Source organism: Peromyscus maniculatus, chromosome 18 (assembly GCF_049852395.1).
Source record: "Peromyscus maniculatus bairdii isolate BWxNUB_F1_BW_parent chromosome 18, HU_Pman_BW_mat_3.1, whole genome shotgun sequence".
Taxonomy (NCBI): domain Eukaryota; kingdom Metazoa; phylum Chordata; class Mammalia; order Rodentia; family Cricetidae; genus Peromyscus; species Peromyscus maniculatus.
In genome coordinates this window covers 24,295,862-24,314,198 of record NC_134869.1, presented here as the reverse complement: position 1 = coordinate 24,314,198, position 18,337 = coordinate 24,295,862, and the positions used below count along the sequence as shown (strand labels likewise).

The window sequence follows — 18,337 nt, the reverse complement described above, 5'->3', positions numbered from 1 at the left end:
TAAAAGGGGAGCGAGTGTGGCCCCGAACAGTCATTAATTTTTAGGTCATTTACCACTTACGTGCCTGATGTCTCTCTTGGGACCTTTAGTTATAAATACAGCTGCCTTCAGGGCGTCCCCTCTAGAGCGCCCTGAAGCTGCCTCCAACACTGAACTCCGTCTCTGTGCATCATTTCCTCCCCTAGTTATCTGTCCTCTTCTCAGGAAATAGTTTCTCTATCCAGAAACTGCGCACTCATGGCTGATTTCTAGTTTTCTTCCACGTCTTCAACTTTCCCTCCGTCACCATGGTCTCTCTCCTCCACCTGCAACTGGCACTTTGCTCGCTCGTAGTCCACAGCAACAGAAGTGAACTCGAAATCTTAAATCAAATGCTGTGTGGCTTTACACCAGCTGTGGACAAAAGTCTTGAGTCCAGCCTGCTGACGGGAAGCCCTCCAGGACCAGCCTATCTCCTCATCTGCATCCTGGGCTCTTCTTGGCACTGTACTCATCTCCTCTCAGGACCTTGCTCTTCCTCACAAGCTGCCCTGATGCTGCTCCTAACTTTTTAACTCACTGAAAACAGCAAATGGCCGGGTGGCGGCGGCGGCGGCGGCGGCGGCGGCGGCGGCGGCGGCGGCGGCGGCGGCGGCGGCGGCGGCGGCGCACGCCTTTAATCCCAGCACTTGGGAGGCAGAGCCAGGTGGATCTCTGTGAGTTCGAGGCCAGCCTGTTCTACAGAGTGAGATCCAGGACAGGTGCAAAGCTACACAGAGAAACCCTGTCTGGAAAAAACAAAAACAAACAAACAAACAAAAAAAAAAACAAAAAAAAAAAAAAAAAGAAAAGAAAATAGCAAATGGAGCCAAGGAACCAGGAAGGTGGTCTTCAGACCCTCCCTCTGCTCCTCCTCATCTAATGCCCAAGTTTCATCCCCAAATATGGAGCAGAACACTTGCTGTGGCCTCCCCCTCCTCTCTGCCTCCATCTCCAGCAAATCACTCAGATCTCCCACGCCATGCCCTCTCCAACTTCTGCAGGCACTCCACGAGAACTCATGGGACAGACAGCTGGCCACCATCCCAACCAGAAGAGCAGGTAGGCCAACAAAGCCTAAGCTTCAGATCTTCACTCTCCTTCCTCTCCACCAAACCCAATCCCCCAGTCTCATCCCCAGCTCTGTAGCAGACTACCCGGCTGTGGCCTCACCTCCCTCTCTGCCCCCATTCCCAGGGGACTAAGCAGATCCTGGTGGCACCCCCTGCTTTTCTCCCTCCAGTGGAACTCTCCCAGATCCTCCCTTCTAGCCCACGTCCATCCCGAAGTGTCCGCTCCCACCACCAGGAAATACATTCTGCTCAGCACCACCAATGACCACACCTGACAGGATCTCAGAAGCATTCCATTCCAGGCAACCCACAGCCACCACCCTCTCCTAAGAACCAGAAAGAACAACAGAAACCAAGGAACTGAACACGCACCCAAAAAAGAGAAGACCAGATACCAGCACCTGGAATTACAATTATCCCAAACCCAGACACCTAGAAACCAATGTAAAAACACAATAACAGGTAGGAAAATGTCTCCACTAACCCCAGCAAGTCTACTATTAAAAAATGCAATATAACTGAGGCATAAAAAAAGACCTTAAAATAGCCATTATGAATATGTTAGAGGTCATGAACAGGAAATGAATAAATCCATTAAAGAAATCTATGAGAATGTAAACAAAGAGTGAAATAAAAACAATTCAAGACTTGTAAGTGGAAATAGAATCACTAAAGAAAAAAACTGAGAGAAAACTGGAAATGAAAAATTTAGAAACTTGAACAGGAAGCTCAGAGATAAGCCTCACTAGCAAAATATCCAGGAAATCTGGGACACTATGAAAGGACCAAATCTACAAATAATAGGAATAAAGGAAGGAAAAGAAATCCAGGTCAAAGGCCCAGAAAATATTTTCAACAAAATCATAGAAGAAAATTTCCCTAAACTAGAAAAGATGCCTATCAAGGTAAAAGAAGCATACAGCATACCAAATAGGCTGGACCAGAAAATGAAGTCCCCTCAGAATAAAATAACAAAACACTAAATGTACAGAAAAAAAAAAGAATATTAAAAGATGTAAGGGGGAAAGACTAACTTACATACAAAGGCAGACCTATCAGAACAACACCTGACTTTCCAGTGGAGATTCTAAAAGCCAGAAGGGCCTGGACAGATGATGTTCTACAAACTCTAAGAGATCACAGATGCTGACCCAGACTACTATTCTGGGCAACGCTATGCAAAGATGTGTTGCATTTATTTAACTATGTAAAGGTGTGTTGCTGTTCTACCTTGCCTGCCTAAGGCACCTGATTGGTCTAATAAAAAGCTGAGCGGTCAATAGTGAGGAAGGAGGTAGAGGTGGACTTCAGGCAGGAAGAGTAAGTAGGAGGGGGAATTTAGGCTGGGGTTGGGGCAGAAAAAGAGACGTCAGAGTAACACCTAGACAGATAGACACAGAGGAAGCAGGAAAGTAGGACATACAGAATGAAAGGAAGAAAGGTAAAAAGCCTGAAGCAAAATGTAGATGAAGAGAAACAGGTAAAGTTAAGTTAAAAGAGCTGGTGGGACAAGCCTAAGCTAAGGCTGAGCATTTATAATAATAAGTCTCAGTGTCTCTATTTAGGAGCTGGTTGGCAGCCCAAGGCAAATTCCAACTGTAAAATGGGACCCATCAGAACCCACAAACACCCCAGGCTATTGCCAAGGCTATTGTTGGCGCTCCACAAACTGACTGTAAAGCCCCATTGCTGAAGACAACACCTACACAACTCACTGAACACGGAAAAGTTGAGCTGGTGCCTACCTAGAACCTTCCCATGTGGACTAGTATTCACGACACTGTTGGGTACTCTGCATGCTACCCTAGGAGAAAGGTAAACACCAACCCAGCTACAAACCCTTCAGTTCACAAGAGTGACCTGTCTGCAAAGTATGCCAGTGCAACAGTGGCACACAGCTTGTGGGAGTGAGCAAACGATATTGGATTTGAGTTAACACCCACTTCATAAGATGGAACCCAGACCCAATGTTGCTTGGGTGGCCAAGAACCTGAGACTAGATAGGCCAGGGCCCTAGAGGAAAACCAAATACTACTATTCTGCTAAAGGAACACAGCAATAGAATAACTCCTAAGGTCATTCTATTATATTCATGGATCTATTCTATGTGCCTTGCTCATCCATTACCAGAGAAATGTTGGCCTGTAGCAGAGGGGAACAAATACTGAGTGAGACCCACAGCCAGACAACAAGCAGAGAGTGAGAGACCCTGAAACACTCAGCCCTGGAAGGGATGTCTTCATCAACTGTCCCTCCAGCCCAGGGTGCAGAGCACTCTGAGGAAAAGGAGGTGGAGAGAATGTAAGAACTAGAGGCGATGGAGGACACCAGGGATCAAGGCCTTTTAGACACAACAAGGCTAGCAAACATATGAACTTGAACTCACAGAGACTGAGGCGGCATGCACAGGGCCTGTAAGGGTCTGCATCGGATGGGGTCCTGGAGCTGAAAGGAGAAGTAGACACATGCCCCAAGCCCTAACCCAGAAGCTGTTTCCAACTGATAGCCACTTGCAAATGAGAACTTAGTTTTCTCCAATGGAGTCTCACTGGGGAAACAAATCACCCTTAAGGGTAAACTGCATGCCCAGGGTAGGTGGTCAACACAAAGTGAACTCAATGGCACTGTCAGAGAGTCTTCACTCACAATGTTAAGTCAGACTGTCCTTTTTCTTTTTCCCCCTCTCCCACCTTCACAGGTCCTTTGCACACCCATTATTGCTTCCAGTTTTCTTTTTTTAGGGGATTCCTGAGTGTGTTCTGCATTTTCTTTGGCTCATGTTGTTGTTTGGTTGTTTCGTCGGATTCCAATTTGTTTTGATGTATTTTATTATAATTCCTCAGATGCCTGTTTGTGTGTTTTCTAACGGAGACAGACAGGGTGTGGATCTGGATGGGAAGGGAGTGGGAAGGAACAGGGAGGAGCAGGGGGAGGGGAAACCATCATCAGCACGATTGTATGAAGAAAAACAATCTATTAAAAGAAAAAAAGACATGCAAAGATGGACCTTATATATCATTCAAACTACCTACTTATTTGCTACTTCCTCAACACTCCCCAGACTGTTTAACTTCCCAGACACAATCTTACAATGGCACATATTCACAATCACACTGTACCCCCTGGTGAGAGTTCTGTTTGCTTTCCGAACATAATATAAGAGAGAAATCTACCCACTCATTTTTCTAACCCCACACAGTGCTTCACTGTATACTCCCCAGGGAGTACCTAGGAAAACAAAAGAGAAAGAATTGAGACAAATTCAATATTATATACATGTTTAAAATATTCTCAATTCATTGCACAAAAATGTTACGTGTACTCAATACTATGCAACCGTATGCATGAAAAATAGTGGAAATGATACATTTTATAAAGATGGTTGGACGCAGTGATTTTTCCAACTAAAGACTGGAGAAGCGGCATGTGGTTGGTAAAATTTCCCACCTCATCCCAGGCTTGTGGCACAAGACACAATCCATGTCGGTGCTGGGCAGAGCCAGGAACAGCAGCTCCAGTCAACCAGGCGACCTCTAGAGGAGACAAGTGACATCACAGCATAGTGTGCTGCCCGATCAGGTGTCCAGCGGGCTATACATACTGCATGTTCTTTCAACTTAATACTTCTAACTTACGGTATGATGATAATGATACAACCCTATCAAAAGTTAAGAAGCATCTAAATAGTTTACTGCACACACACACACACACACACACACACACACACACACACACACACACAATCTGGGCCTGGGGAGAAGGCTCATTTGATAAAGTGTTTGCTCGCTGCCTAAGCATTGAGGACTGCTCATCCCAGCACCCATGTGAAAAAGCCGAGGTTGGTGGCACATGCCTATAATCCTGGAGATGGAGAAGCAGAGACGGAAGGTCCCAAGAGCTCACTGGCCAGCTCGTCTTGCTGACTCAGGGAGCTCCAGGCTCAGTCAGAGATGCTGTCTCAGAAAAAGTAAGGTAGCGAGCAACAGAGGAAGACAGCGGACATCAACCTCTGGCACACACATAGGCACATGGACACAGGCACACATACACGGGGCACACAGGAACACGTACATGTGCACACAGGTGTTGTGGAATAATATTTTTGTGCATTGTGAAGATTTGTCACTCTGGTTAATTTAATAAAAAGCTCAACAGCCTATAAGTAGGCAGGATTTTGGGGGCAGAGAGGATACTGGGAAGAAGAAGGTGGAGTTGCCGGCCAGACACGGAGGAAGCAGGAAAGACGCATGGGCGGTAACAGAGTGAAGGTAATAAAGCCACAAGGCAGAAAGTAAATGAACAGAAATGGGTTAATTTTAGTTATAAGAGCTAGTTAGAACCAAGTTTAAGCTATAGGCTGAGCTTTCATAGTAAGTCTCATGTGGTTATTTGGGAGCTAGTAGGAGGAACAGAAAAAAATCTGACTACACACAGGAACACGCATACATGTACACACCATACACACAGAGACATATTTTTTTTTGTAACCCATGAGCTCAAAAGAGTACTCAGAATAGCAAGAACAACTAAAAATTAAAGGCAGAGTCTTTAACTGCTAAAACTAATGTTGGAAAAGCAGTAATATTGTAAAACTTCTCTCACTCTTAACCTCTATTTTTTTTTCTTTCTTTCTTTTTTTTCTTTTGCTGTGGATACCATAAGGAATTCTAGGTTATTTTGGAATATGTATCAGGTAAGAAAAGAGAAGGCTATAATTAAACCTTGAAAATACTCCCTTTCAAGAGTTAGTATTTCTTACCTATGTTTCAAATTATGTCTTCATTAATATTTTAAATTAAGAAACATTAACCACCACTGCTCTATGTGATCGCATAATCCATAAGATGAAACTTTAAGCTATCTTTGAGAGTATAAAAAAATCATAGAACATACAATAAAGAAAATTTCACCAAGATATTGTACAAATGTTGGAATTAGCAGACAAGGTCTGTAAAACAATTTTTTTTCAAAGTCAGGGTTTCACTCAGCTGGTCCCCCCCCCCCACTCTTTTTACTCATCCTTTTCCCTTTTTTATTCAGCTTAGGACTGCAAACCATAGGAAGACACCGCGGGCAGGATGGATCTTCTCCCTTAACTAGTTCTCTCTGCAAAAGCCCTCAGATACATGCATACTCCAAGGCACGTGTCATAAATGGCCTAGACGTTCGTTATAAAGTCCACCCAAGTGGACAACTAAAATCAGCAGTCACCACCCACTCCCAAGAATGGGAACACACTCATTTCTTGTCTTAGACAGGAGAAGTCCAGGCTCTGCAGATGTTGGCTTTCAGGACCTATTCCAGAGGTCGCCTCAAGGTTCTCAAGTGTCGGTCCCAGAACAAAAAGTTACATCGTCGTCTTTCCTGGTTGCACTTGGACTGAGTCATGTTACCAGCATCTCAGCGGCTTCAGCCTTCAGACATCTGGTTGTGGGGCGTCTCGGCTGCTACAATCACATAAGCCACCTTCCTAATAGATCTCCTTTCATGTATCAATATACATATTCCATTGGCTTTGTTTGTCTAGAGAACCCTAACATAAAGACCATAGCAACTGACGCTTCATAAACTGTGATTGTATATCTCTGCAAAAACATTCTTTACAAACGTGAAACAAAAAGCTAGGGGAGGTATGACCAGGAAAATGGCAACCTAGGACGTGGTAACTTTTTTCAAGCTCGAGAAACGACAGCAAATGGAAACCTGGATGAGTAAATTATGCTGGAACTGGAAAACATGGACACAAAATGCAAAAGCAACTTTTCTCATTTTGTTTCAGATAAAACTGGCGGCTTAACAATCTGGGCTTTTATCGTGTGTAGAAGGGAAACTGACAAGAAGTGGGTAATAGGGATATACTTCTGTAAGTTCTGACATTTTTGTCTAAAATGTTATAGATTGTGTTAAGGATGCATAATCACCTTCTAGATGTTACCAATGAGCAGAAAAATGACAAAGAGTAAACCGAAAAAGTCAGTAGAGGAGGAAAAAAATGGGACCAATGTACAACTGAAAAGGCGAGCAGGAAATAAGTGGGGTAACAACACAACAAGACGCTGGGTGACTCGCAAGACCGCCCACACCGACGAACCCGGACTGGGAACTGCAGCTAAAAAGTAGAGGTTCCAGTAGGCTGAGGCAGGGCGAGCGCGCATGTAAGGCCAGTCTAGCTAGATCGTGAGAGCCTGTCTCAAAACCAAACAAAATAAAACGACAAACGAAAACAACGTAAAAATGACAGGTATAACCACTGAGAAATAAATTACCTATGATGTTCAAATATATCAAGTACATTAAATAGATGATACTACCTTAAGAGCATTCCCCCAAATTATTGTGTTTATGTAAATTATATGTAAATATGCATAATGACTTTTGAGGCTCACATGAATGTGACCCCAGCACAGCCCCAGGAGGAAGAGTTGGAACACAAGAGCAACGGATGGTTGATATTTATTGACACCCCACTATATGAGGAAAGTACCTCAGTTGTACTCATTTTATGGGACAGTGATTGAGGCCCAGAAAGGTTCAGCTATGTGCCCAGGATCACACGCTTACTAGGGAGCCCATTCTTGTAATTACTCTGTCTGACCAGCCCCTGGCACTGCACCACTGAGGGCAGGATTCTACTTCAACAGACAGAAGGTGACCAGCAAGAGGCAAAGAGTCACAACAGCCAGCATGTCTGCACCCTGGCTACGGGGCTACCCGAGTAGTAGTCAAGTTCATGGTGCTGTGTCCTCGGCACGGTTGGGTATGAGACTCACGGTCAGAATGAGAAAACGACTCCTGGAGGTCCCAATGAACCCTCTTGTTTTAGCCTGTTTTTTTTTGTTTTTTTTTTTCCCCCCGAGACAGGGTTTCTCTGTGAAGCTTTATGCCTGTCCTGGATCTCACTCTGTAGCCCAGGCTGGCCTTGAACTCACAGAGATCCGCCTGGCTCTGCCTCCTGAGTGCTGGGATTAAAGGCGTGCGCCACCATTGCCCGGCTAGCCCGAGTTTTATAAGCATCCTTCTGTACAATATTTGGACTTTGCTGTCCAAGTTAAGAAGGCCCTCACTGAGGCACGAGAGGTCTAGGCCTTCTGGCAGCTGGCGGTATCATCATACCTATGAACGCTGGCTAACTGTTTAAGCATGACTCAGTTCCCGATGAGCTCTCACCCCTTGGCGGAAACCGAAAAGGGGACTTTAAACCCTGCAGACCTTCTTCTCAGTCCCGCTTCAGGACAACCTCTCAAAGAAGACGTACTGAGCAGTCTGCAACTGAGTGGCCACCTAGATATTCCTCTTACCTTTTTTGTCCTAACTGCAGAAGAAGAGCCAAGATTAAAATACAGATATGAAAAGAATCTCTAAGAGTGCTGGAGAGCATATACTCGGAAAGTTGCCAAGAAGCGAAATGCATTAACTGTCACCAAAGTATTTATCAAGGAATACTCCTGGGGGCGGGGAGGGCTCTGCAACTTGATGAGTCATTCCAATAGCACAGAAGCAATCGATCTTTAAACCGTCCCCCAGAAGCGCAGGTCCCAGCAAGACAAAGGTATTCCATCACAGTCGGGTATGTGAGTGAACACGCTGTCAGTCTGAACAAGACTCAACCCAAAGGTACAAGGAACAGGCGGGGCTGCGTAAATGCATGATTAGCATGCATATATAATATTCCCGAGTTTGCATTGAAGGCTCACAAAAATGACTCAGCTCCAGAGAAACCCCTGGATACTCCATCAAAGTTATCTGCTCCATCCCATCCCATCTCTGGGTAATTAATTACTCAGAGCTCTCCTGAGCCCCTAGAGACAGAGGTTCTCATAATGCACGGGACTGTCTCAAATGTCCACTTTCCAGGTACCCGCATCACTAGGTCCCTCTGCTCTGTCGGGTCTTAGCTCCAGTGCCACACTAGCAAATGTGACTTCTCCAACCTGTGTGTATGAATATTAATATAGTCGTTGTCTGTCTTGTCTCCCCTTGGCAGAAGGGGCTCTACCAGCATGGGGGTGGGGGGCTTCCCTGTTTTCTGTTTCTCTTATACCCACAGAATTCAGAGCAGGGCCTAGGGAGGGAGCAGAGCGCGAATGACATCTAATTCAAAGTCTACCTGGGAAGGAGCCCCTACTCATAGACCTCCTGGACACTGTGACATCCATAGGCTCGGGCTGGGGCAGGGAGGAACCCTGTTGGGGAAAGCGACGCAGAGCAGGGTCAGCTAGCAAAGCTGCAAGCCTTGCCTGGAAAGCAGACGGTGCAGGAACTCAGGACACACAGCTGTGCTCCGGAAGGGCCGTGCCCAGCTGTGGGAAGGCAAGTGAACGGTGAAAGGGACAAAGAGGGACAGGTTGTCACAGAAGGAAAAGCACCCGTGCCTCAGGAAAGAGTCACTCAGAGGTCCAAGCTGGGAAACAGCATGGTCAAATCTGCCTTTTACAGAAAGCAGTTAACAGGTGTAGAGCGGTGTGTGTGTGTGTGTGTGTGTGTGTGTGAGAGAGAGAGAGAGAGAGAGAGAGAGAGAGAGAGAGAGAGAGAGAGCGCTACGGAAGACTCTGTAGCAAGGAGACCTTTTACAAGATGACCTTAAATGCTGTGGGATGGTCTTCCTGTACATTGTGAATATGTGGTGCTACCACTGGTTAATAAAGACAAGGCATGCTGAGCACTCCCCGGGGGCTGGAGGGGAGGAGATGATGTAATAGAACACAGGAAACACCATGAAGCCACGTGGCAAAACTTAGATTAATAGAAATAGGTCAAATGTTAAGTTGTAAGAGCTAGTTAATGATAAGCCTGAGCCGTAGACCAAACAGTTGGTAATTAATATAAGCCTCTGTGTGTTTACTTGCGACCGAGAGGCTGCAGGATACAGGAAAACTTCCGCCTAATACTTAAAAGCCCGGTGGGGGTGGTGCACACCTTTAGTCCCAGCACTGGGGAGGCAGAGGCCAGCCTGGTCTACTGAGTGAGTTCCAGAACAGTCAAGGCAACACAGAGAAACCCTGTCTCGGAAAAAAGAAAAAAAAAAAAATGACTTTGAGAGTTTCCACAAGGGCCAATGATACTCAACTAAGGCAGCTAGATTGGGTACGGAGGTAGAACAGGTCCTCTGACTAGAAACTGGTTCTGTTTCAGTGTTATCTTGTACAGAAGAAGCATCTCAGTTGCACAAAAAGAAAAGGAAAGGGAGCATTCCAGGGACTCTCCTCTCCCGTTTTCTCCTTCTCTCCCTTCTTTCAGCATTGGCCGTATGCAGAGAGCCGAGCACACGATTAGAGAGCATGTCACCTTTCTGCACCTCACGGTCTGCTCTCCCCCGAATCAGCATTATTTTTAAGTCAGTTCTTTGTCCACGGTATCTGTTAGGATTCCGCCGCCACTCCAGCTGCATGGCCACACATGCGCAGTTCAGCAGCTAAGCAAGGGGTCTTGTGTCTTATATCGTCAGTGCACGCTGGTGATTATGTGTGCGTGGCATGGTCACACAATCAGCGTATGCGTGGTGTAGCTCTGTAAGCCCACATATACATGTTCATGGGAACCCCTAAAAAGCTGACAGACTCCTTTTCTTCTCTATCCTCTCTTCTGCATATGCATCTTCTCCAGGCCTGGTTCTTTTGTCCCCCCCCACCCCACCCCCATAAAGCTCTGGTACTGGGTTTTGTGGTGGCTTGTGCCTCATGACTTTTCTGCACAGTAACCAGCGATGCTTATCATTTTTTAAAACAACAGTATCTCTCAGAAACTACAGACCTCAACCTAAAAAGGAGGAGGACAGGCCATTGCATCATGACAGGAGACGCTGTGTCCCCACAGCACACAGAGAGATGAGGGAGGCTCAGTACTGCCACACAGACAGGGGGAAGCGTGGCCTTCCACCACGGTCCTCTTCCCACTGAAAAGGGGGACAGCATTTTCACAGGCCTCTGCTGAGTCTTTCCATAAGTGACAGTGCCCAGCTGGAGAAAGCCGGTCCAGTGGCAAAACTCAATCCCAAACGCCATGAACGTCCATTTCTCACTCTTACAATAGTCCATAAAGGAGTGTCATTGGTGTGGCAGAGAGCAGGGCAACAGTATGGTACAGGTAGGCATATAAATTTGGACATCCTGTCCCACCACACTACCGCTGTTCTAACCACATCCGGTAATAATGCTTCTGCGGGTACACTAGGTCCCTCAGGCCAGGATGCTTTTCTCCTGGTTTCCTCTGCCCTCTTCCCCTTCCCTTCCCTCAGCTCTGGACCCAGACTGTCTCTCTTGACTTTCTCTTGACTTTTCATCACATAAACCTAGCTCATTACCTCAGTCACACACTCCCTCATTCTTTCATTTATCATTTTCTTGTAAGTCACAACATTTCATAATAACTCAGTTTCTTGAACTCAAAGGTATTTTTGAAGATTTTTTTTTTTGTCTTATATTGCTTTGTTTGGACATTTTTTAAACACAGGAAAACTTCCAGCTACACATTACAGGTAAGAAAACAGAGAGAGTGGGAAGCAAAGAAACTCCCCAAAGACCACACGACTGAAGAATGGCAGGTGTGGGTTTCAACCCATATATTGTTTGGGTCCAGCCTGTATGTTCTTAACCACACATGTGTGTAGACAGAAACGACACTGTGATGCCCGCAGCCAAGAAGTAACCGAGCTCTTTGGAAGAAAACACGATTCACTAAAAGTGTAACTTCATCTCTGTCGATTCCTGCTAGGCTTGCTACCATAGATCATCATCAGCACCTCCTTAGTAACAGCACCCCTTGAGACCATAGCAACCATGAAGAGTGTGAGCTGTTAGGTCACAGCTCTGTCTAGACTCAAACTCCCACTCTAACCTGCCCGGGACCACAGGGGCCACAGTTTGCCAGTGAACATACCTATGTCACATCATTTCTGTGACATGGCTCCTCTGTCCCCATGCTAGACTATGGGGTACGGGTGTGAGTCTACTCCTGGCCAAAGCAGCCATTTCTACCAGGTACTTGACTTGGCCTGAGGGAACCACCATTTCTCACCACTAGATGAGGGATGGACATAGGACTCTACTCGGGTCTGAGTCATTTCTAGCCTTTTTCTAACAGAAACAGAGGGAAGAGGCTTTTCCTGGGCACCCTCAAAGCTGTGAGGATTTAAGCCTGGAGCCTCAGTACCAGTGTGTTTGAAAAAACAAAGCAAGCATGCAGAGGCCCAGAATCATTCCTGGTTCTGGTTGTGCCTATCTGGTTGTGTAAGGTTATTAAGCACACCAGGTAATTAACGCCTGTAGGGAAGAAAAGCCAATGGAGCTGGGTTTCTGACACTGTCTAGTAAGTGAGTCTGAGGTTCAACTTTCTGTAATTTACTTTCTTCATCTGCCTAGTGGGAAAGCAAACATGCCTTCCTTTCTAGGCTGCAAATCCAATTCTGCCTCACATTGCTTGGCCTCAGCAGAATTCTGGAACCTCAGGAAAGCCTCCACGAGCCCTCTACTCTGGCATCTTTCCTTTTGGTACCACGCTGACAACACTGGCAATGTGGTTGCCAGCTGGAGATGTAGTGTGGCCCCCCTGAGCCAAAGCTGCAGTGGCCAGTTTGCCGAGGTGGTTGCTTTCCAGCAGGGAACCCCTTCCTCCAACTTTCTCAGTTCAGGTTCTCTACTCAAATGAATGTTCATTTTTACAAGCTGCAGCCTTCAGTGGGTGGCCTTGTGCCTTTAGGGCACCTTCCATATTTTCCCCTGGACAAGAATGAGTTTTCTCTTTAATGGTGTGCATCTTTCTCTCAATTACAGATGATCTCTCTATGCTGTTCTCATCTGCAACTCTGAACTTGCTCAGATGCTTGTAAGAGTTAGGTAGTAACAAGCCTGAGCTATCGGCCAAGCTTTTATAATTTATATTAAGTCAGTTGTTTGGGAAGTGGCTGCCAGTTATTTGGGAGCAGGAAGATGGGAGAGGAAAACTCTGCCTAAAAGTGGCACCTAACGTCCGGAGCTACATACATCCACATAAAGCCTGGAAAAGCTTTAAAAATAAAAGGATTCTAAACACACAGAAAAAGAGCTAGATTTGACTTCCTAGTCTTGTGTCTCTCACACCTGCTTTAGTACAGAGATGCATCTCCCAGCAACCGCCAGCACACCATGGCATACACACAGGCTGCGGTACAGAGAGGTGTCTTCCAGCAGCTACCTGTGGGCTTAAGCTACCAGAGCAAGCTCCACCAGTGCACTGCATTGTGGGTTTGGGGTGTTTGCTCATGCAGACAGAAAAGGTTACAGGTATGCAGTAAAGACAGATTCAGATGAAAAAAAAAACCTCTAAATGGGTTACAGTGTGTTTAAAAATATACACAGGCTTGGGAGAGAAAAGAAAAAGGGTAGAGAAAGTCCTTAAAAAAGGAATAGAGCAATAAAAAATATATAATAAGCCATGTAAAGATGGAAAATACACAGAGTCTGGATCATGTATGTTATTGTATTATCTTTGAATTTTTTGGCTGCTAAGAGACACTGGATTATAAAAACTGCTAGATTCAACCAACCTATATATTTTAAAAATATCTTGAATTCAAACTTTAAGCTAAAAGATGTGTTACTTTGGGGGAGAGATATGCTTTTATTTATACAGGAAATGAAAGGTTGTGGATTCATTCTGGGTTAAAGAAAACCAGGTTTGAGTGAGGAAAACACCTTGAATTCCTGACTACAGACATAAAGAAATAAACCTAAAAGAACTACAAGACACATGATGTATATTTTATCTGCTCAAACACATTAAAAAAAATCATCTTTGGCTAACTTGTATACAATGCACAGTCTATATTTGATACATATATGTATGTTACCTTTAAAAGTTTATATATTCTCAGTACAAGGGGACCAAACACCAATAAAAATGGATGGACCAAGTGATCCAGCATCCAAAACAGCTTCAAGGCTGCTGACTGAGATGATCCAGCCTCACAGACTATAGCTAAGACTTAACAATTATCCTGATTTTCTCAAGGTTCTCTCAAAGATTACCAGTGCACCCAGATAAAAGGAAGCACTCTAGAGAAAACTACATCCACATTCTTAAAATATTGGTTATGGATGTTTGTTATCATTTAAGGAGGGGTTGGTTACAACTTGTTATAGGTCATGGTCAGGAAAAAAAGCTGAACAAAGGAGATTAGATTCAAGGATCTCTTTCTGCAAAATAAAAGGGGGGTGGATATAAAATGATAGGATAAAAGGGTAGATTATTGAATCTACTTTTAAACCAAACAAGCAACTACTAGTCTTAAATATTTTACATTGGTATGAATTTTTGTATATTGATACAAATTTAAAGTTAATTTTGTTATACTGTATGCATGTTTCTACTCTGGGTTATTGTGCTTATACAACTCATTTAAAAATTTAGTGTATAATTAAAAAATACAGATTATTAGTCATCTATAATAGTCAAACTTAGTCTTGTTAGCTATGTTTTTAAGGTCATAAACAAATACATTTAGATGAATAGACGGTCTTCAAACACTCAAAGACCTTCAGAACATTGGATAAATAGTCTTCAAATACTCGAAGACCTACAGAATATGGCATTTAATACATTTAATAACCCAAGGCTTTTCATGACAGTGAGACATGTCTGCTCCTGGCAGCACCAATCTACTTCAGAGAAGATGATGGGCACTGAAGAAACTCTGTATGGAGCTTGCGTTCTTTATGGCAAAAGCTAGCCATGTGGGCAAAGAAACCACCCTTCTTCAATTGCTGACAGTTACTGTTCAACTGGACCAGCAGGACACAAGAAAGGAGATTGCCAAACTTTGCCAAGACAAGATAGGACAGTCCTTCAAAATTCCCTGCTTCACAGGAAAGTCTGTCAGAGATGGTACGTCTGTAGGCCAGAGATGGATGCCCCAACGTTGCAGAGGAACTTGGGGTGACTGTCCAAGCAGCCTGATGTACCTGTCATTAGGCAACATTTCATCCTTTTGGGATCTTTGATAGAGTTATAGACTAAATAATAGTTTTCCTTAGTTATGATAGAAAGCAAATTAAGTATAAAACTTGAGACTCACCAAGATAAAATAAATAATCGAGTATTTTCTCTAATTTTGCCAAATACAAACAGACTAGATATTCTAACTATAATTCTTACTTAATAACTGTTTTTGTTGTATATAATTTTACTATGTTAAAGTTAAAACCTTCCTTTTTTATTAGACAAAAAAAATTTATTAGGGAAATGCTGTGGAATAACCCTTCTATACACTGTGTGAATATATGTTGCTATGATTGGTTTAATAAACAAGCTGACTAGCCTATGCTGAACAGGATAAAGTTAGTTGGGAAAACCAAACTAGGGAGAATGATGGGAAAAAGGGTGGAGTCAGGGAGACTCGAGCCAGCAGCCAAGGAAGCAGGAAGTGTAGAAAATGAGGTAACAAGCCATGAACCACATGGTAAAGCATAGATAAGAAATATGGGTTAATTTAAATATAAGAGTTAGGTAGTAACAAGTCTGAGCTATTGACCGAGCATTTATAATTTATATTAAGTCTCTGAATCAGTCATTTGGATGGGACAGGAAAACTCTGCCTACATATGCCTTTCCTCACCAACCTTCACACTTTCCCTACCTTGTGGCTCTGTCTTACTGTAGATCTGAGTAAGAGCAGGGAACAGTGGCCATTACACCCTGAATGCTATACTGTCTTGACATTTCTCTCACAAACAAATTAGCCTATTACTTTTCAGTTCAGTTTCATTCAAGTTCTCAGGACATGAGCAGAATGCTGCCAGATTTGTCTGTAATTCAAATGGTCTGTAGCACTGTTCTCAACAGATACCTGTTCTACCTCTAAACTCCTCACATTCTTCCTGGTCTCTCCCACAAGAAGGGCCCATTAACATATGTTTATAGGGCTGTTCTAGTCCAAAGTTTCAAACTCTTCCACATTCCTGCACAAATCAGTTACAAAGGCTTAAGAACCACGTGGTCACAATGATCACAGCAACCACCTACTTCTGGTTACCAGTTTCTAAGTTGCTTTTATTCACTACTTTGACAAGCAAGTTAGGGAAGGAAGGATTTCCTTAGGCTCACAGTTAAAGGACACAGTCCATCATGGCAGGGAGGTCACAATGTAGGAGCATGAAAGAGCAGGTCACACAGCATCCATATTTAAGAAGCTGAGAGATATGAATGCTGGTGCTCAGCTAGCATCCCCCCTTTTTATCAAGTGCCCACAGAACGTTGATGCCTATGGTTAGAGCAAGTTTTCTCACCTCAGTAAACACAATCTAGAAACGCTTTCATAGTGATTCCCAGAGGTCTGTTTCTTAGATGATTCTAAACTAGTCAAGCCAATAATGGCTATCCTCACACAGCACACGGCTACCCTAGTACTAAGTGAGCTGCAGGAAGGAGCATGCTCTACTGGTGTTTTCTCTCCGCCTTTTCCTACTTCTACTATCTGCTCCTTGCTTTTCTCAAACAACCACAGGCTCTCACCTCCTTTAACAGATCTCCTCAAGCCGTGCTCTTTCCTCCTTTTCCTCCCTTAGGGGTCTACTTAAAGACAGACTTCTCTGTAAGGCAGCCCCTGAACACCATTCATAACTGCACATACAGACTATATATATATATATTCTGTGTATATGTGTATGTATATGTATGCATACGTATATATGTATGTATATGTATATTAATATATATGTGTATATATGTCTATCTGTCTATCTGTCTGTCTATCTATCTATCTATCTATCTATCTATCTAAATATTTTTAAATTACCTGATTCTAGAGTGTAAGCTCCATGAAAACAAGGGATTTTAACTGCTTTGTTAATAGGTGACCCCAGGACACAGCAGTCACAGAATATTTGAGTGAATGACTGAATATGACCCCAATCCCTTTCCTGAAGGTTGGGGGATCCAATACCGTCTGGAGCAGGAAACGTCCTGTCGGAAGAAGCGTCTGCACTTACTTGGCACAGCGTACCCAGTGCGTGTGTCGGTACAGAGAGTAGAGGAAGCGCTGGCGGTACATGTTCCATATTTTGATAGATTTGTCTTCGGAAGCTGTAACCAGAAGCTGGCCATCGGCTGAAAAGTCCACACTTCGAACCGGAGCCGTGTGCGCTTTAAATTCAGAGGACTTCCCTGTCCTGTAAACGAAGTTCAATAGTGATCAATGACTTAATTTTGCTATCTACCCACCATACAGAGCTGGAAACTTACGGGTAGCTCAGTGCTCACGCAACCTTACAGAAGTGCGTGCAGGCCACGTGGTGCGTCCTTCACTGGTCCTGTTGGGCACTGGCTCGGCTCATGGAAGCCACAGCTCACACTTGGCAGGAGGGAGGCTGCTTATCCTCGCCCCTGAAACGCACGGCTGCTTCTGCCTTAATGGGAAGCTGGGACCACTGTTTGAACCCGCCTCCACACGGCACTTTCCGTTACTGTAGAAACAGCCGTCTGTAGTTTAAAGAAGTTTCAGCCTTGAAGAGCTAAGGCTGACTAAGGCTGATAGCCCCAAGGCAAAGTTCTGAACCCATGCCACTGTGAGCTAATAGACTGGCCCGGGAGAGGAAGGTGTCGTCTGTGCTACACGTCTCTTTCCCCTACTCCCTGGGTCTAGACCAACCAGGATCAACTACCAAGGCTCCAGTGTATATTGACTGCCTTGCTGACCTCATGGCCTCTATCTTATACCCATTAACAACCAAAGTGCTTTGAAATTTCACATACACATCTTTTCTTAACTGGGGGAAGGAGAAAAGATAAGAGAGCAATGGAGAATACAGTGTGAGGTGTTGGAGGTAAGGAAAATCTTTGAAAAATAGATGAGGACGGGTAACTCTCTGGAGAAGCCCTCACCTACCTGAGTGGGCACTATCCTTTTCCCAAGTAGCTCTCCTATGAACACGTGCTAAGTTAAAAATCTCGAAAAACTCAGCTCCTCTTCATTTAGAAGAAGAGGAGGAAGAGGAGGAGGAGGAGGAGAAGAAGAAGTAGAAGAAGAAGAAGAAGAAGAAGAAGAAGAAGAAGAAGAAGAAGAAGAAGAAGAAGAAGAAGAAGAAGAAGAAGAATAAGAATCAGCAGCAGCAGCAGGTCAAGTGGTGCTGAGTGCCCAGGTAAATGCTGGGAAATTCTGTGCCAGTGTTAAGTCCGCAAGGCATGGTCACATTGCACTATAACCAGGACTTAGTCATTTTTTGGTCTTAGAAAATCATTTTTTGGCTGGGCAGTGGTGGTGCACGCCTTTAATCCCA

The 18,337-nt window shown here is 44.3% G+C and overlaps 1 protein-coding gene across 5 annotated transcripts in view; it reads right to left on the bottom strand.

Moving 5' to 3' along the window:
• Window positions 1-18,337, bottom strand: part of Poc1b (POC1 centriolar protein B) — a 105,208-nt gene that overhangs the window by 62,399 nt on the left and 24,472 nt on the right. For all 5 annotated transcript variants that reach the window (XM_076554681.1, XM_076554680.1, XM_076554682.1 and 2 more), the window contains one exon: window positions 17,051-17,230. In XM_076554681.1, coding sequence (XP_076410796.1) covers window positions 17,051-17,230 — 180 coding nt within the window. The remainder of the gene's footprint in view (window positions 1-17,050; window positions 17,231-18,337) is intronic.